The sequence below is a fragment of the Pan troglodytes genome, chromosome 5 (assembly GCF_028858775.2).
Source record: "Pan troglodytes isolate AG18354 chromosome 5, NHGRI_mPanTro3-v2.0_pri, whole genome shotgun sequence".
NCBI classification, from domain to species: Eukaryota; Metazoa; Chordata; class Mammalia; order Primates; family Hominidae; genus Pan; species Pan troglodytes.
This window is the reverse complement of record NC_072403.2, coordinates 166793070-166813917: the sequence shown is the minus strand read 5'-3', so window position 1 is coordinate 166813917 and position 20848 is coordinate 166793070. Positions and strand designations below refer to the sequence as shown.

The following is a 20848-nucleotide window of genomic DNA, read 5'->3' as shown; positions in this document are numbered from 1 at the left end:
TCCCAGCACTTTGGGAGGCTGAGGTGGGCAGATCACAAGGTCAGGAGTTCGAGACCAGCCTGGCCAATATGGTGAAACTTCATCCCTACTAAAAATACAAATATTAGTGGGACATGGTGGCGCGCACCTGTAGTCCCAGCTACTTGGGAAACTGAGGCAGAAGAATTGCTTGAACCCAGGAGGCGGAGGTTGCAGGGAACCGAGATTGAGCCATTGCACTCCAGCCTGGGAGACAGAGCGAGACCATCTCAAAAAAAAAAAAAAAAAAACTTTTGGGGTCCTTGTTATAAGGCACCTACTTAGTAAGAACCTATATACTTATATAGTTGGATTTCAGTCAGACCCAAAGCTGTTTTTTACTTAATCAAATAGATTTTGCTAGTTAATACTGTGAGAAAATTTTAAAAAGTATTAAACGTCTAATAATATATAAAATATTGAACGAATTGGTTAATTTATTTGGTAAATAAAACAACCATTTCTAATATGACACTGAAATGGCAAAATGATAGTCACATCACACTAGGGAGAAAATTTTAATAAGCAGACAAAACAAAATGATAACATTGTCCATTCTTTCAAAGCACTGACATACAAAAGTGAAAAGATACAACAGTGCACATTTTCAGGGTACCTATGTTTACTGAAGTCTAAAAACTCCTCCACCTTTAAAAGTCAGCATTATTTCTTGATGGAAGAAAAATACACAGTAACTGTTTTTGATGTAATACTAATATTATTGGGTTTTCTTTGCAAATTCCTTTAGTTCAAGTATTACTAAAGAAACATAAACATATGGACATTACAAATTCAGCTAAAAAACTAGGTAGTGCTGACTATCCTGTTTAATGGTAATATATGTATTAGGTATTTAAATTTGATTATTATAACACAAAATAATTTTAACATGGAATTTCTATAAAGATGTATTTTGTCACTCTACAGTGCCTGCCTCTTCCACTGTGTTTTTTTTAAGATGTTCATCAATTTACCCAATTTTGTCATAGCTGTTACCAACTGAATTGTGTCCTCTCAACCCCAAAAATATACGTTAAAGTCTTAACTACCATGTCTGAAAATGTAACCTTATTTGGAAATAAGGTCATGGTAGATGTAACTAAGATGAGATCACACTGGAATAGGGTAGGCTCCTAAACGAATATAACCGATGTCCTCATAAGCAGAAGAAAACTTGAACACAGACGCAGAGGTAAGATGATGCAAAAACATATGAGGAAAGACAGCTGGGGGGTGATGGAGGCAGATATTGGAGTGATGCATGTACAAGCCAAGAACACCAAGGACTGCTGAGAACTGCCACAAGTTTGGAAGAGGTAAGGAAGGATTCTCCTCTAGAGCCTTCAGAGAGCATCGCCCTGCTGACGCCTTGATTTTGGACTTCTGGCCTCTGGAATTGTGAGAGAATAAATGTTACGTTACCCATTTTTTTCTATGTTGTTGCAGGAGGCCCAGGAAACTAATTACACAGACCATCTATTAACATCTACCATTCTAAAAAAGCATCTTTTAAGGTAAAGCATTGAAGTCAGCAAAACCTGGGTTCCAATACCTATGCAAATCAAAAGCTGTGTAACCAACCATAGGCATCTTTTGAGTTCGCCTCTTCACTTGTAAAGAAAAGATAACAAAGCCTACCCCACAGGGTATTTCTGAAAATATATTTTGTAGAATGCCTGCCACACTACAGGTTCAAGTCTCTCCACCCTCAAAACCCTTCTCTCCTTGTAGTGAGAGTGCATTAAACCTATGGTCAAAGACTATTTTGCTAGCAAAAATGCATGAAAGCAGAGGGCTGTAATTAAAATACTCAATAAATTTTATTAAAAATACCCTTCTAAATGGAGTCCTTGATGGTTTTGCCAACTAAAAACCTATATCCTGACCCTTGGTATGACCGCAGCGATATATAAATGCAACCCTAAAGCAATTTTTATCACCACAGAATACCACCTCTTAAATAGTAGTTCTCCTTTACACTTCTGAAGATTATTTAACACAAATCTTATTTTACTGAAACCCTTGCTAACGTATAAACTTAGTTCAGTAATAAACAGACTCATTATTAAAAAAATGCTTGTTCACGTGCAACAACATTTATTTCATGTAATAATAAGATAATTACTTTTACGAAGATTAGTGGAAATATAACTCATAAACTTGATAAACACGTTCTCCAATGTGTGGATTAGGTAAGAATATGGCCACAATGGTCAGAGTCATCTGTCCAAGGACTCTTGAAAAAAGTTATCAAAGGCCAGCATCATGACATGCTGTGGATTAAACCTTATATGAATATAAAGTTTAGTGACTTGAATAGAAGACTTAAAAAAAAAAAAACAACAAAATCAGGTTATATATTCTAATAAGGTAAAAGAACTGTAAATTATCCACTGCCGCTAAGGACAAAGATTAGTTTCTAAACTCTTCATATGAATGGAAGTGGTGAGTAAACACTAGCACTAAATGCTTACTACGTGTAAAAATAACTTTACACATTGTTTAATTCAAGCCATGGAATATTCCTAAAATAGGAGTTTTATGCACAAGAAAATGGTACTAAGTTTTAGTTATACATGCAGTGTATAAATGTTAAATTTTGGAAAGAAGCTGCCAAAACCAAATCCTAAAATATAAATTTGTAAGCAATCACTGGCTCTGCTTTACAAAGCATTTTAAAAGATATAAGGAGTTTTAAATTTTATTTAATTTGCAGGAAAACGCGTATTCAAAAAGAAATCTTAACATAAATGTCTGCCTCCAAAATAGCCAGTTATTAAGAAATTTAAAAATATTATGCCATGGTATAACCTTAAGGAAAAAAAAACCAATCATGCAAATACGGGCCAGGTGCCTATAGGGGCTCACACCTATAATCCCAGCATGTTGGGAGGTGGAGGCGGAGGCAGAGGCAGAAGGGATCACTTGAGCTCAGGAAGAGTTCAAGGCTGCAGTGAGCTATGATCGCACCACTGCACTCCAGCCTGGATGACAGAGCGAGATCCCATCTCAAGAAAGAAAACAAAAAAGAAAAAGAAAAAGAGAAAAGAAAAAGAAGAAAGGGAGATCTAAGAAAATCAAAATTATTTAGCCATAGGAAAAGGAGATAGCCCGATATATGTTTGTAATAATGGAAACAATTTAGTGGTTAGCTGTGGCTGTAAACATATGGCTGGTTGGGTTATGTTTTTCTGCATATACATTGCCTAATATCTGGTGAGCCTCTATCACGTCAGGCACCTTATCTGATGGTACACACTAATTTTTGAATCTGGTACACAGTGTTTAAATCTTCACTACAGTGAGTCTGCAAAGTAACTTAAATCTGTGTCTTGGGTTTCTCTTCAGAAAAATAGTGAAGTAATAAGTACCTTATAGGACTGTCGTAAGGATTATATTGTGCAGGTAATACAATTATTCCAGTTCCTGTCACAGAGCATGTGTCCATTTAGCATTAGCTAATATTATCTTTAATAATGAAAATTTAGCCCTTCAGATTAGCTAATAACAAACGATGTTCAGAGGCTCAGTAACTTGTCCAAAGCCACACATCTAGCTATTGTTAAAGGCAGTTTTAAAAACCCAAGGGCAATAAAATTTGTGCTATTTTTAAAAGTGTTCCAATAATGTTAAGTCTTTCCATTCCTCTTAGTTTTCTTCCTCAACTGGTCGTTTACAGAAAAGAAAGCTTATTTCATAGACTTGAGGTAATTAAATGCTAGAAATGATGTCAGAAATAATCACTTAGTGAAGGGGCAGCAAATGACTTTCAATGCAAACAACAAATCCAATTGATGGTCCCTGCCTGGAATGATGGGGTCAAAAAGGAGCCTGGAGTGCTCTATGAGAAGGATTTGGAGGCTAATTCTGAGAAAGGCAGAAAAATAAAACAAAACAATGATAGCTGCCCACAGGGGTGGGGATGGAAGTGGGGGGAGAGGGTAGGGAACAAAGAACACAGGACAACCAGGTGCTGTATTTCCACCATTGCTATTCAAATATACTTGAACTATCTATTGAGCTCCACACAAAAACACCCTCAATTAACTGAGGCATCTAATGTCTCCCATACAATATGAAATTAGCCCATTAGCACAATTCTATCCCTTGATATACAATATATATTTTACAAATTACTTAGAATATTTGTTCTGTATCTTGAATAAACTTTAGAACAAGAAGCCCGAGTCATTCTAAGTATACATATTGGAGCAAAAGAGCCTGATGAAAAAGGAGGAACTTAAGTGGAGGGGATGAAAAATGCCTAAGCAAAGCTCATGCCCAAATAATTCACTGATTTGCATTAGTTTTGACATGCACATCTAAGGAGTCTTACTAATAACATTGCTTCTAGACCCTGAACACCTACAATATTGGTCCAAAGAGATTCTTTCTATAATCAAAACACTTAATTACATGTATCAAGTAAATTTTCCTTGAGGTAATAATCCATGAACAAGTTTCACTTGCATAAAAAAAAATACTTCCCTACAAAACCATCTCATATGCTTCCTGCCATCCCTTTCTTCCTATAACTCATCTTTAGATTAATGCTTAAATTTAAGCTGTGATAACTGACTTCTCTACTTTTGAATCATCCTCCAACACCAACTGCCACAGTTAACTGCATGCTTTGTTGAAACACTAAACATAATCTCATGTAACTAAAATATTTGGATTTTTTAAAATCTTAAGAATCTCAAGTGTATGGTATAATAAAGATGTACATATTTTAATATATCTGAAATGGTGGTATGTGGGGATTTAAAAAACCATATATACACAGGAAGGTGCATGTATGCATATATTTTATATATATATCACCCTCAGGAGATTCTGTATTAGTAAGTCTGTGGTGACCACCCTCTACTCCCCATACCCCCACCAAAATATTTTCAGAGAGCTCCACAGGTGTTTCTGTTATACATTTCCTGCCTGGGGACCAGAGAGAGAGGACATCTCAAATTGCTTTCAATATTTATGTGCCCATATTTAAAGTATGCCTTTCCACCAAAAAAAAAAAAAAAAATCTGGGCCCTTAATTTTAAGTTCTAGTTTTAGAAAGTTTTGCTGGATATCAAGGTATCTTGTTTTTAAATCTTCCATTAAAAATTATAATAATCAATATTTCTCTTCACAAGTAATAAATTTTCAGTGTCTACAATTTGTTAGTTTAAAAGATATCATATATGAAACCACAGCATGAACAATATTAAGATTTATAATTCTCTGCCACACCATAGTATGACTACTTAAAATAATTTAGACCTTTATTTTGCCTAATGAATATAAAGATACTTGCCTTTCTATATATTATGTAAGTAAAATATTTTTAAAGAGAAATATGTTAGTTTTCTTTGTAAGTTAAAAGCCAAGTATTTTATTAATATAGCACCCAATAAAGTAATGATGATGAAGGCACATAAGGTATAACAAAGTTTTAATATGAGAATCTTCTTGTTCATTAAAGGTTGTGCCCATCATATATATATATAATATAATCTGTTAGACATATATTTGTTAGATATCTAATATATATACACAGAACAGAAAGCTTATTAGATATCTAAAGCTTATTAGATATCATATATATATTAGACATAATAATGAGGAAAAACAAAATATTCTCTAAATCACTTGAGGTGATATGTGTGTGTGCGTACGAAAGTTTAGACTGGGACGGGTGCTGTGGCTCACACCTGTAATCCCAGTACTTTGGGAGGCTGAGGCGGGCAGATCACGAGGTCTGGAGATCAAGACCATCCTGACCAACACGGTGAAGCCCCATCTCTACTAAAAATACAAAAAAAATTAGCCGGGGCGTGGTGGCAGGTGCCTGTAGTCCCAGCTACTTGGGAGGCTGAGGCAGGAGAATGGCCTGAACCTGGGAGGCGGAGCTTGCAGTGAGCGGAGATCACGCCACTGCACTCCAGCCTAGGCAACAGAGCGAGACTCCATCTCAAATTAAAAAAAAAAAAAAAAACGTTTAGACTGGTAGAAAATTTATTCAAATTAACTGATTAACAGTAATGTTCATATATTCTCACTAAACTGAAAGTCCATTTCAATAATAAATATTGTATTTATTTGATACTAAGAAACTTCACGTTTATCTCTGAATTAGGAATGTATCTATAATCACTAGCATGTCATATTAGAAGTATTTTCTATTTCTGAATGGTGTTTCTTACAATCAATGGCACCTTACATCCCACGAAATACAGTGTTTATTTAAAAAGCACTTTTTCAAATTAAAAAGATGACTTCTCCTTTTTAAATTTACAAAACGTCCCCTAACCCCCAAACAACCCTAAATGTGTGGCTCCTTAAACTATAATCTTTTATATGAGTGAAAAATGGCAAATAAATTTAATGAAGAAACTAAACTCTCAGGACAAAAGGAACTGGTCTGGTAAGAATGCAATAGCTTAAATAATGAATGCATTTTTATCTATTAAATATTATATGGAGTTACTTCCAGAGTTTTAAGTAATTTCACACTTCTAGTATTTTCATCTTCCAATACTTTCAAATTATTTGTCTACCCTTTATTGAAATAAAATTAAAATAAAGGAACATATGATGCAGATTACTCTGCTGTAAACTTTCTATCAGTGCATGCATTTATGCTAAGAACACAAGCTAATGTTTAATGAAATGTTTAAATACAGATAAAAATTTAAGAATTAGTGGTTCTGTTCGCTAATACTGCAGAAAGGCATATCATTCTAACATGTCACAAATTAAAACACTACATGATTTGGTGTCTAGTTATCACTGCTTGCAACACTTCAAACCAATGTATTAAAGTGGTTAGGTTACTCCTTGCACATTTCTAATTGCTAGTATTCTAGTGACAGAACTGTGACCAAAAGCATAAAAAATGTGATAGGTCCTACGCCAAATTTATCAAAGTAAGATAATTAACTTTTCTCTCCATCATTTAAAAAATGGCAAATGCAATTATGACTTTTGAAAATTCTGAATGAGGATAATCTCCTTTCACTTAAATTCTATACAACAAAAAACAAGGACAAAGAACGAGCACATGATAATTTCTTTTAACTATTTTAAAAGAGTGTCATCACACATTGCCAAGATTGGTTTCTAGATACAGTACTGGTAACTGGTTAGGTAACTTTCACTACTAGAATCTTCAAACCAGTGCAATGCTTGTACATTTTTTTTTTTCAAGTACACACGTGAAGGCCCAACAGTGATAAGAAGCTTGGCATCAAAAATCACTAGAAAGTCTCATGCTTTTTATCGCTATTTAATCCAAGTGACTGTCACTTAATTTTAATAATGCTAAACACAAACTAGTTTGAGAGAAATCTCAGCCAATATAATTTCCTTAAGGGCAAGCCCAATATTTCCTGAACATTAAAATTTTGTACCCATGTAATAGTTTTTCCTCATTACCCTAAGGAAAAAAGAGTTGAAACCAATTCAAATTACTGATTGAATTGAATTACCTTGGAAGTAAATACCATTGTAATATTTTTACTCTTTACTTTTCTAAATAACAAAATAAATACTGTACTATCTCTGTTCAGAACTTATAAGAAGTCTTTCATTTTTGACGAGGAACCTTGAAGTTCTTATAGCTCTCTAGGTCATCAGAAGTAGGCAAGACCAATCCAATTTTAAATGTCTGGTGTGTTCTATCATTTTTTGGAGCTATCTTTGCTTAGAAATTTTAGATAAACAGAGCAAATGATAAATTGCTGGTAAGGCATTGGAAACAAAATGACTACTCATAGAACCAAATAAAAGCCTTCCATTAGAAACTAAAAAACACCAATGGTTTTATATCTGTGTATATAAGTAAAACCTAAAAGAGAACAAATAGCAAATAAAAATTAAAAGCAAAAGCAAAAACAAACAGGAAGCCAACCCCCACTTTTTTCCCTACTCAGTTTACCTTGCAGGCTACAGTGTTACCCAGAGCCCTACAAAACACATGATGGGTATTATGTTCCTGGTATACACATTAATGTCTTTAAGTCCACCAGCACCACTACACATTTTGTGCAATTAAGAAATTAACTTCAGGCACGTGACCCGTGAGTACTTTAGTGTCAGTACTATCTATGCAGAATAGCAAATATAGTGTGAAACAAAGCAATGCAAGCATTTATGTGAAATTTGGCTCCATGCTAACTCTGGCTTCATGCTTACCTATATTAAAAATAGAACTGCCAAACTACCAGTCTATCTCTTTATAATATCTCTTATTTTACCTTCATGAAGACCAAGAGCTTTAACTATAACCCATGTTAATTAGCCAGATTTCTCCAATATTCTACCAGATTTAAAAGAATATTTTATTATCTAAACTTTTTCAACTTTCTATTTTCTCTGTATGTGCATGAAGACGGACATACAGAGAAACAGAAAAAAACTACACGACTTCCACAATAAACATACACAGATATTATACACATACTGAGGAGGCTGCATGATTTTTATATCAAAGTACATGCTTTTTCCACCACATAGTTCATTGTTGTTATGATAGAAAGCTTTTGCAAAAAATAAGCACATGCTAATAATAATTCAAGGTTTTAAGAATTTATAGGTTAAAAAAATACAATTCCTAGAACACTGTTATCAAACAAATAAGTTTTATTGGCATCTAAAAACAAAATTCACCCAACATTGAAACGTACTTTAATATTTATGTTGTTGTTTTCTTGTTTCTTTTTTACTCACTGCAGTATGAGGAACAAATCACAAACACTTACTTTGGAGAAACAGAGACCATAGTGTAGATTTTACAAAATCACTTTTTAAAATCTCTGTATTGTGCTCCTCAAATACCTAGAGCCAGTCTTTGCATAAAATATCACAGCTTTATCTATAACCTTAAAATTCTGCAGCAGCCTAAAGATATGGATAAGATATACCACCACTTGCTATTCTGAAATATATCTATTACCATATCCAACCTAATGATAGTATCTAAAAAATTCTTTCTTCCATAGGAAGTCTCTGACAAGCTGTTATTCATTTCCTTGACGTTAAAAGAATCTGGGGCCAACATTTATATTTTATCAGAAAAAAATAAAAAAAAAGTTTACCTACCATGTTCATATTAAGAACAATGTCTATACAAGTCAGTTGTACAATTATTTTAAGAGAAAGGTGAACATGAACATCAGATTAACTTAATTCTGGCAGACAAAAGTGAACAACTATGGTCCAGTCAGCCATTATCTATTACAGAGAGATGACAACTTTACAAAAGGTATCTTTTACCTACTGAGTGATGATTATGTCCCCTCAGTTTCTGTGCTTTCTACCACTGGTTCACTTTCTATATCAGCAACTGTGTCACTCTTCTCCTTGTTTATTTCATTTGAAGATGTCAGTTTTTCATAAAGTTCAGGATCATTCTGTACTGGTATAGGTGGTGGCTGAGCATGTCTCTCTGTATTTTCACCATTAACCTGAGGCACATTATCACCTTTTCGTTGAGAAGTGGCCCCTTCAAAATAATCAAAAACCCGAGCATGAGGAGGGGGAACCCAAGTGTTTTGAATTCTGTCTCGTCCAAGACGATTTCCATTCATTTCTCTGCAGAAATCAAAATCTCTGTCATCCCTATCCCTTTGCCTCTCCCAGGGTCTTCTGCGGTCATCAAAATCTCTGTGAACTTCTTGTCCAAATCCTCGGTTCCAAGGACCACTTCTAGGATCAAATCGATAGTTTCCAGACCGAAATCTACCTCTTTCTTCATGTAAGCCTTTTGGACCACCATAGACCGGTAGAACCCGATGCTCTCTCTCATCAAAATCTCCTCTATGCCCCCAGGGCTTCTCTGGATTAAAGCCAAAGTGGTCTCTTCGACCAAGATGATCTATACCTGGCCTCACAAGATTCTCTCTTATATCTACAGGAGGTCTTCCAAAATGATCCCTACCATCTAGTGGAGGCCGTCCAGGACCTTCTCTTGGATCTATAGGCCGCCCAACCACATCTCTAACATCCACAGGGGGAGGTCTACTAATGCTTTCCCTGGTTTCTATAGGAGGAAACCGGTAATCTCTATCTCCTTCCTGTTGAATGTTATCATTCCCAAGTGGTATCCTTTTTTCTGGGTTAGTAACATTGTCTACGCTTTGTCTTCCAGGAGCTAAAAAAGGTCTTTCTGGTTGACTAAAAATATCTCCTGGAGGAAAAGGTCCACGGGGTGGTGGATGAAGAGCTGAATCAAGTACCGATGGGGGTGGGATTCCCCGTTGGAGTGGAATTCCAGGCTGTATTAAAGGGAATCTTGGCCCAGGTGCCTGTGGTATTAGTCCCGGACGAATGTCTAACATTGGCATTGTGGGCATCCTTTGATTAGGGATACTTAAAGGGGGTAAGTTTTGAGGTCCAGCTGGTGGCTGTGTTCCCAGAAGTCCAGGAGTATTTGGAACATTTGGTGGCTGTACTCCTACAAGTCCAGAATTGTTAGGTATATTTGGGGGTAGCATTCCCAAAAGTCCAGAACTATTTGACACACTGGGTGGCTGTATTCCCAATATTCCAGAGTTATTTAGAATATTTGGTGGTTGGGCTGCAATAATCCCAGAACTACTGGAAACATTAGATGGCCGGACCCCAAGAATTTCAGAATTACTTGATACATTTGGTCTTTGGACTCCCAGAATTCCAGAATTGCTTGTCACATTTGGCGGCTGTCCTCCTAAAATTGCAGCATTACTTGAAATATCATTTGGAATCACTAAAAAAAAAAGAGAGAGAGAGAAAACTCAAAATAACAGTCAAAAGTTTCCAATAATTTTAGCTTAATCAGCTACTTGTATCCCCCAATAATCAAGGTACATTAGCTACTACATGAAATCTTTTTAAGTTAAACAGAAATGTCAGGTATTTTACTGATCTTCCACCTTTAATAAAAGCCTTTCTAAACCATAATTCTTTTTTTTTTTTTTTTTTTTTAAGAACAGGAGTGGAGGTTTAAAAGGCTTTAGGACAGGAAAGAAAGGAAAGGAAAGTATGCTTAGAAGAGACCCAAACAGGCATCAAGGTCAAGTGCCTCTAAACCATAATTCTTAATGTACCAACAGTGGGACCACAGAAAAAGGACTTACTGCTTTCAAACACCATATTTATCTTCTAGAGCTAGCTGGATAATACCTATTAGAAGTAAGTTCCCGATAGAAGTTACTCACACCCAATACTTGTTCATTTTTATCTTCCTATAAGTATACAGATTTTGTGCAGTATTATTTTGACAACACACTGAAGTAGTCCCAATAGGACAAAAAAAAGGGGGTGGTGGTGTGAGGGTCTTAATGGAAACATATTGAAATCTAGATTATCCTGAACAGAAGGCCACTTTTTCAAATAGAAATTTTAGGACATAGTGATCTCCTTTAAAAAAAAAAAGTGCGACATTTCAGCATCTGTAGATTGAAGTGGTTACAAACGCATGCCACCCCAGAATTAAACACCAAATACAGAGAGGCAACCTCTTTTTTTAAATTTTATTATTATTATTTACCTGATCTGGTGTTTTCACCAGAAGAAATCTGGTGGTCTATAAGATGAGGTACTTTTTCTTCAGGCTCTGCCTGTTTAGTTGGAGCATTAAAAACATTTCCAGCTGGCAGAGCGGAAGTAGCAAGATTGCTGGCAACAGAACCGCCTGGTATAACAAGGCTACCAAATCCAACATCTTTCACAGTTTCCGGTGTCATGGATAATGACGGCTGCACTAAAGCTGTTTAAGGAGGAGAAAAATATATTTCAGATTTAATGAGTCAATTCATGTGCTAAGTTTTCTGGCAGTTTGAGTATTTAATTTAATGGCATCTCTGTATTACTAAGCACATTATATAATAACCAATGCTCAAATGACAAAAGGAGTCATCATGAATAGGCTAAATTACATTTAGAAAGCTTTATCCAACAATAGGGAAAACTAACAATTTTCAGAAATATTTCACCAAAGATGTTAGAACCAGCACTCAAAAAAAGTAAATTCTAGTAACAAAAAAATTAATAATTTTCTAGGAATGCCAGATAAAGTGAATGTCTAAACATACAGAAATGACTAGTGCAGACTGAAATGTATGAGTATGAAAATCTGCCCAATCCCCCTGCAATTACAATGTACTAGGGTCCTAACATTCATTTAACATTACCTTTTGTCAGATGAAGTTAGAAACTCATCAGATGAGAATACGTAAGGTGGACTACAAATATGAAGCTATAAACTTTCCATCTTAAAGAATGGGTATAAATATCCCTAAGTGCATTTGTCACACATATTAAAAAACACAACCAGAGGAATACAAAATAATTACACAATTAAAATTTTTAGCCCAATATGTCACTTAGAATGCCGTAAAATCATACTTGGAGAACTTAGGAAATGTTTTATCTTCATATGTAACTCTAGATTACCTGAACAAACTGTTAGCATACAACAGAGCTACAAAAATAAAAACACCTGTGGTCATGCACAAGAATTAAGAGAATTAAACGAGACAGCAAAGGCAATTTGGATAGCATCTGGCACACAACTATTTCTCTTTTTCCATTAATTAACTGCAGATTTTCCAAAATTAGTGGACTAGGAAAAAATTGGGAGGTTGGCCCTAGGGTAAGCCTCTGTGAATAGTGAATTCAGAAATGACTTCTGAACACTTTGTCTAATTTTCAGAAAGAATAAACAATTCTTCCTAATGAACCAACAATAACAAAAAGAAAGACTTTTAAACCTATCTTTTTTTTGAGACAGAGTCTCGCTCAGTTGCCAGGCTAGAGTGCAGTAGTGTGATCTCGGTTCACTGCAACCTCCACCTCCTGGGTTCAAGTGATTCTCCTGCCTCAGCCTCCTGAGTAGCTGGGATTACAGGCGTGCGCCACCACACCTGGCTCATTTCTGTATTTTTAGTGGAGACGGGGTTTCACCATGTTGGCCAGGCTGGTCTGAAACTCCTGACCTCCAGTGATCCACCCACCTCAGCCTCCCAAAGTACTGAGATTACAGGCATCAGCCACCATGCCCGGCCAAATTTTATAGCTATGTAAACACTGAAAGGGAGAAAAAGTTTAAGAATACAAGGAAAATGAATTAGATAATCAAAAGTTAAAACCTTTATATATCACATACACTCTTCAGGTCTAATTTTTGAGGTAGGCTTGCCTGAATTACTAAAGGTTTTTTCAGAAGCTTGGAGAATTACTGTAGATAAAGAGTACACTAGAATGAAAAAATTATTAAAAGGGTATATTTAGCATTTCTGTAACGTCCAATGATAGAAAAAAGGAAATGAATAAATGTCTATATTTACTGTTGCATTGCATTACTTTTGAAATGTCTATTCTAGTAAAGAAAATACAGATATCAAAACCAAGTAAGCTAGAGTGTATATCCCATAAAAATGTAAAAAAAAAAAAAATCACTTATGAAACTGGCACCACAACTACAAAGAAAAGATTTATTTCAGGTAACCCTGATACACAATAATTTGATTATACATTTTTTATTAAACTTTTATGTTCAGGGGTACATGTGCAGGTTCGTCATATAGGTAAACTTGTGTTTGTTATATAGGTTACTCATGTAACAAACAAATATTTATAGATACCTGCACATGTACCCCTAGTTATGATTATACACCTTTGGGATAAAAAAAAGTGGCAGAAAAATCTTAGTGTCATCTGGTAGCCTTGTTGGCAGTAACACTACTTTCAAACTACTATGTGTATGTCTATATTGTATGAAAATGAAAAGCAATCATGTTACTGTTTTCAGTATATGAGAACACAAGCAAATATAAAAATCAAAGTAGCTAATTTGTTTAATAATACTTCATATTCATTTTTTTCTGTTCAAAATGCACATTTTCTAGTTTGTCCACTAAAAATTCCTAGACTCGACGAAAACCCAAGAGCAAAATGAGAATCTAGTACCCAGACTGAATTCTCTAGATACCATACCCCAACTGGAAAAATGGCTGATTCTCAGATTGGAGGGAGGAAAACACAAGATTTGTCTGGGATATACTGGGCCAAAAAGCTAAGTAGCTCTCAAAACTAATGTGACAGGGAGGCAACACAGGTCTCCCACCGTCCAAAGATGAAACAATTTACACTTCAAAAAAAAAAAATGCAACTGACTAGAAGTAAAAATCCATTAATCCATAAATACTAAAGAAACTGAAGGAGAAAAAAAAGGGGAGAGAGGGACAAGGGAGGAGAAGATGAGGAGAAATGAGAAATCTCTCTTTGGTCACTGGGTATCACTGGAAATACCTATAGATCTCATGACTCTGAGAAATGGCAATTAAAGAAAAAAATAGCATCTACCCTGACTTTCCTGTACAAACCACACTTCAAGGTAACTAAGTACCATTACCTGATTAAGGAAAACTTTTTCTTCATTTAAGTTAAGAAACATGGAAGGAATTATACATTTAGAAAGATCACCACTCTGCAACTAATAAAAAGTAGATCTAAGAAACAATGATCAATGGATGAAAGGCAATGTTTTTAATGACCAGGTTCCACTGTTCCACTGAATGTTCTGATCAATCTTAACATCATTAAAAGGGGAACAAAACACCAAGAGTGAATCAAAATGCAAACTAAGGACTTTGGGTGATAATGATTTGTCAATATAGGCTGGCTAATTGTAATATACGTACCACTCTGGTGGAGGATGTTGATAATGAGAGCCTGTGCAAGTGTGGTGGGTGGGGGCTTATGGGAATCCTCTGTACTTTTGGCTCCATTTTGCTGTGAACCTAAAAAACTGCTCTAAAAAATAAAGTTTTACACTGCACCCCGCCCCCCAAAAAAGGTGTGGGGCAGGAGGACAAAAAGGCACTGCAAGACTTCTGATGTGATAGATAATACCAATCCTACAGCATTTTGCTTCTCAAGTATTCTTGCTAAAACAGGTGAACCGGAATCTAAGCAAGCCTTTGGTGCTAACTTCCATTTTACAGGAAATGCAAAGACAGTAATTTCAGTACCACAAAGAAGCAAAAAACCAAATCCATTATTTAAGCTCTTATATACAGAATGAACTGTTTCTTCAACAAGTCATGAAGCATTAAGAAAAGGAAGGGAGGACTGGGGCAGGACTGCACTAACATTAAGACATTAATACACATAGCAAAACAAAAAACACACAAATAGGATGAGAGGACCTTCTCTGAATTTTGACTAAAATAAAACCAATCATAAGAGTTTAAGACAACCAAGCAAATTTCAATAAGAACTGTCATTTACCGTTAGTATTTTAGAAATTATCTAACGTGCATTTGTCTTAAAGCTTTCATAATAAAAATATTAACGGTAATTCACAAGAATGAGAACTGACACACTAAAATTAACACTACCATGAATAAAGAAAACTCTAAAAGTAGAAAACTTACATGTTGGTACTACTGGTGGAATCGCAGGGGGTGGCACAACAGGTGGGGGAACTGGAGGCGGCATGAAACCTAGACGGAAAAAAAACCCCCAAAAAATAGCACAAGAAAAATTACTTATTTTAAATCAAAGATTCCAACAGCTACAAATGAAACTTCATATTCTTAAAATGGACTACAACCTCATATTTATATATATTTTTTCTATTTTAGAAATGGCTTTTATATACGCTGCCTTATTTGATCCCTAATAAGCTAGTAAAGCAAAGAGATCCTGATTTATGAGAACATCCTATTTATTTACTCATTCAAGTCCCGTAGCATGCTCTATGGTGCTGTAAAATCAAAAATTAATAGGAGCCAGGTAAACTGTTTATATATGCCATTTTACTTATTTGATACGTGTGTTTACTCACTAGATCAAAATATTTCCGTTAACTCTGGATAACACTATATTATGTTTTAAGCACTGAAGTAAATCTTCAATTTAATATTGGCTTTTTAATGATTTCAATTAAATTATTAATTTTAGATACCGAGTCTATGTTTCCCAGGCTGGTCTCAAACTCCTGGGCTCAAACAATCCTGCTACTTCAGCCTCCCGAGTAGCTGGGACCAGAAGCACACACCATGGCACTCGGCTTCTTAATCATTTTAAATACCACACTATAAATTTACTTCTTTGCATTTTTTGAAATATAAAGCTACCATTACATTCAACTAGAAAATAGTGACTAAAATAATTCTAAACTATAAAATCTACTTTGGTATTCAAGGTTTGTTCCTCCTCTCACAATCCTGATTATAACTAAATTTTGTGGTAAATTACATGATACACATATTTAATTTTATTTTTAATAAAATATACCTTTTGTACATTTTAAAAAGTGGCTAAAATAAGGAAAGAATAAAAATACATGACTTTTCAACAAATTAATAAGGAACAATGACTTTATAAAGCCTATATGGTTATGATTTTTGAAATAATCACTTAAAAATATCTTCTGAAATATTTAATTTTGAAATCACAAATACAGAAAATTAAACTTTTCAATATTTAAAATAAAGTTATTAAAATCTGTATCAATTTCCAATTACACATACTGTAATTTAGAACACTTACATGACCTATAAATTACAACCATTCTCAAATTTATTTTTTAGTCTTGCTAAAAACTCTACCCAACATCTAAGAACTTAAGTTACAGAAGTCAACATACCGTATTTCTTCTCTTATAATATGCAAATAATTCATGAATTCAAATGCATTTTAATTTGGAAAAACTATATATATATTGTTTTGACCTAATAAACTTTGATAACAAAATTCTTGAATTAGAGTTTCTAGGTAAAGACTATAACTTAAATGCGTATCTCATCAATATGCGTATATAATTGCTTATATAGTTTAAGATGGAGCTTTTAGGCTGTGCGCGGTGGCTCATACCTGTAATCCCAGCACTTTGGGAGGTTGAGGTGGGAAGATCACTTGCTTCCAGGAGTTCACAAGTATCTCTCCATCATTCTTCTAACCTAACCTCCCATGGTCTAATAATAAAAGCTTTTTTTTTTTTTTTTTTTTTTTTTTTTGAGACAGGGTCTCACTCTGTCACCCATGCTGGAGTGTAGTGGTGTGAACACAGTTCACCATAGCCTCTACCTCCTGGGCTCAAGCCTCCTGAGTAGCTGGGACTACAGGTGTGTACCACCTCACCTGGCTACTTTCTTATTTTTTGTACAGACAGGGTGTCACTCTGTTCCTGGGCTGGTCTTGCACTCCTGCACCCAAGCAATCCTCCCACCTCAACCTCCCAAAGTGCTGGGATCACAGGTGTGAGCTACCATGCCCGACCTAAAAGCTCTATCTTAAACTATATATGTAAGTTGTGTTTAAGTAATCTATAGTTTTTACCTGGAAAATCTAATTCAAGAAACTTTTTTTGTTTATCAGTAATTTATTAGGTCAGTACTTGCTTTGGCAGCACATACCCTAAAACTGGAATGATACAGAGATTAGCATGGCTCTTGTGCAAGGATGACACACAAATTTGTGAAGTGTTCCATATTTAAAGAATAAAAATAATTTATTAGGTCAAAACAAAGTATTACAAATTCAATTAGCCTTTTAAATATAATTTCTAATGTCAAAATGGAGCCTACTGATTCTTAGGAGGGACAATGCAAATTTTCTGATGAAATGCTGATAATTATTAGAGAACTTTCATATAAAAACTGCAATGGAAATTTTACATTACTTTAAGAGTAATAATTCTTTTTTTTTTTTCACCTTTTTTTCTTTTTGAGACAAAGTAATTGCTCTGTTACCCAGGCTGGAGCACAGTGGTGTGATCTTGGCTCACTGCAACCTCTGCCTACCAGGTTCAAACCATTCTCCTGCCTCAGCCTCCCGAGTAGCTGGAATTACAGACCTGCGCCACCACGTCTAGCTAATTTTTGTATTTTTAGTACAGATGGGATTTCACCATGTTGGCCAGGCTGGTCTCAAACTCCTGACCTCAAGTGATCTGCCCACCTTGGCCTCCCTAAGTGCTGGGATTACAGATGTGAGCCACCATGCCCGGCCATGGTTTTCAATTATTCTAAAGAAATTCAATATTTCTCTGTCAGTGCTGCTTCTCCCACCAATCTGCATCCTGAGAACAAGTTAGAAAATAAAATTCTCTGGCCCCTACCACAGACCGAGTAAAGCAATAACAGTGGAGGCTGGGCCCAGCAATCTGCGCTTTAACAAGCCTATGCATGCTAAGGTCTCAGAACCACTGCTCTATGGTACTTAAATCTGGAAGAAAAACAACTTAAATGATAATCTAAATAGAGTTCAAATATTAAAACAAAAATTCCTTACCAGGTGGTGGTTGTGAAGGGTTAAAACTTGCTCTTAAAAAAGGAGGTGGAGGGATTGGACTGAATCCAGGAGGAGGAACCGGCATCGACACAGGAAATGCTGGTGGGACTAAACTAACTGTAGGCACGGCTGGCGCCACTGGAATCTTTTGTGGATAGACAAAAAAGTTCACTCATCAGTTTATTCACCTGCATCTTGGAACAACTAAAGGCAAATTATTCTATTTCTCTTTCAGGATGGTAACAAATACTACTAAAAAGGGTTTTATGCCCCCTTTTTGTATACTTGCAAGTGAACCTACTTAGGGTAAAAACAAGGCAATTTATTCAACAGATAGTTTTTACTTGGAGATTATGAATTTGATCTTACATTCAAGTGATGTAAACTAATGGTCACCTAGTTCAACACTGAATATTATGCTCCATTTTAAACTGCCATCTCCCACTCAGTAATACCTGTTATGCAACCTAACCACCATTAGGAAACATGTCAATAACAGCTTTAGAATGGCCTAAATTTCTCATAATTTATTTTCTAATCCTAGCATAAGTACCTTTTACTCACTCTAGGTAAAATCGCAAGTATTCATCTGCACCACAGCTTTACCTCTCCTGTAAATTTCACATTACATCAAGTGTCTATTCAACATCCCAATTGTGCTGACAGATACTTCTACCTAACAACATGTATGAAACAACTGATTTTCCAGTCGTCCTTCCCAAAAGAACTCTTCTCACAGTCTTTCCCAGTCTCAGATAATGGTAACTCTATCTTTCCAATTTCTTGGACCAAAAACCTTGCCTCTGCTTTTGCTCATAATAACCCCAAATCCAATCGTACCAGGAAAAGTCCTGTTGGCTACAACACCTTCAAAATACACCTAGTATCTGACCATTTCTCATTACCTCCACTATTTTCTCATTACCTCCAGTGCAATAGACACTCCAGAAGTCTATTCTGAGCCACCACCAGCTCTCATCTGGATTGCTACAACTGTCTTTTAACTGGTCTCCCTGCTCAAAGCTCACTACAGCCTATTCTCAAAATAGTAACCAGTGCAATCCTTTAAAACTGTAAGCCAGATCAAGTCACTCCTCTGCTCAAAATCCTCCAATGACTCCTCATCTTTCTCTCTCTCTTTTTGTCACATGTAAAGACCCACCATCCATCTCATTCCAAGTGAAAGCCAAAGTCCTTAGAGAGGACTGGCTTTATTCTAGCCCACTTAACACTCCTGGACCACACCAACCATATTCCTGGTGTGGGACCTGTGCACTGGTTGTTGCCTCTGAACAGAATGTTCATCATCAGATATCCACATGGTTAACTCCCTTGGTACTTTTAAGTCATTGCTCAAATTTCTCATTCTCAATTAGGTCTATCCTCACCATTCTGTTTAAAATAGATCAGCCTTACGCTACTTTTTTCCTTCCATAGGATCTCATCATCATATTTATTTTACGTTTTCTGTCACCACTATTGAGAATAAAAGCTCCAAAAGGGCAGAGATTTCTGGGGGTTTTTCACTGATACCTAGAAGAGTGAGTGTCACAGAGCCAGTACTCAATAAATATTTGTTCAATAAACAAACATATTTAAATATGAATGACATCATTTCTAAAAATAATTTTTCAAAAAATTTTAATCAAACTCATTAAAATAACTTACTGTTCTATCAATTTGACTCCTCAGAAAAACATGAACCTAAAAAAATCCTCTGAGTTTTCAGAAACAATATTTCCATATTTACCTTTATTTTAAACCTAAGGTGTTTATAGCACAATGATACCACAGCATTAGCAGACTTTTTTTTTATTTAAAAGAAATATTCTTTTCTCTAACACTACTGACAAACGTTTATTCTGATATGGAGATTTTCATTCCGGTTTTATAAAGTAAATACATGATTAAAAACAGAAATGTAAAACAACACAAGAAAAAAAAAAAAACCCCACTTCAACACTAACCTGCAACATAGCAACAGGAGGAGGGAAAACCTCTGCCTGGGTTGTGACCACTGTCTCCTTTTCAACTGGAGTTGGGCTCTGAGTTGTCTGGACCGTCTCTTTAACAGGTTCTGAGCTTTTCACAGTTTCCCACTCTAAACAAAATATTTGAAATTGATTTCCTTTGGATAGGTGCAACTTTTCATTTTCTTCTTTGTATTCATTTATTTCACATCTAAATCCTTCATCTACCTTGGCATATCTTTAAGATATATCCACAACTGTAGGTGCCACTCTAGATTTCTGCCCAGATTAATCTCATTAGGATACTATGGAGTTCAAAAAACCATGACACATGAGACACAAAGGAAAGACACTAAAATATTTCATCTAAAGAAAACACTTAGAAGAGATACAATAGATATGTATCTCAATGGCTGGCTGATATAAGAGGAACTAACCGTACTCAATTTTTTATCACAAAATACAACAAAGGAAGACCAACTAGGAGAGTATTAATCCAATACAATAAAATCCTTCTGAAAACACAGCTATGCAAAAAGAGAACAAAGAAGCTCTAATGGTTCCTCTCTCATGCTTCTCCATCTTATTCAAAG

The 20848-nt window shown here is 35.4% G+C and overlaps 1 protein-coding gene and 1 non-coding gene across 10 annotated transcripts in view; one reads left to right on the top strand and one right to left on the bottom strand.

The window, feature by feature from the left end:
• The window catches only part of SCAF8 (SR-related CTD associated factor 8), a 175651-nt gene that overhangs the window by 66411 nt on the left and 88392 nt on the right, over positions 1–20848 (bottom strand). For 5 of the 9 annotated variants that reach the window (XM_063813590.1, XM_003311555.7, XM_016956512.4 and 2 more), the window contains 5 exons: positions 20253–20386; positions 18286–18430; positions 15423–15491; positions 11534–11752; positions 8629–10750 (listed from right to left, as the gene is read on the bottom strand). In XM_063813590.1, the coding sequence (XP_063669660.1) occupies positions 9294–10750; positions 11534–11752; positions 15423–15491; positions 18286–18430; positions 20253–20386 (2024 nt within the window). In that variant the 3' untranslated portion in view covers positions 8629–9293. Of the gene's footprint in view, positions 1–8628; positions 10751–11533; positions 11753–15422; positions 15492–18285; positions 18431–20252; positions 20387–20848 lie in introns of those variants that run through there. The other 4 variants (XM_063813592.1, XM_063813589.1, XM_054686448.2 and 1 more) reach the window with 1 other exon arrangement.
• Positions 17386–17489, top strand: LOC112209590 (U6 spliceosomal RNA). Its single transcript, XR_002944426.1, has one exon. It is a non-coding gene; the product is annotated as a U6 spliceosomal RNA (small nuclear RNA).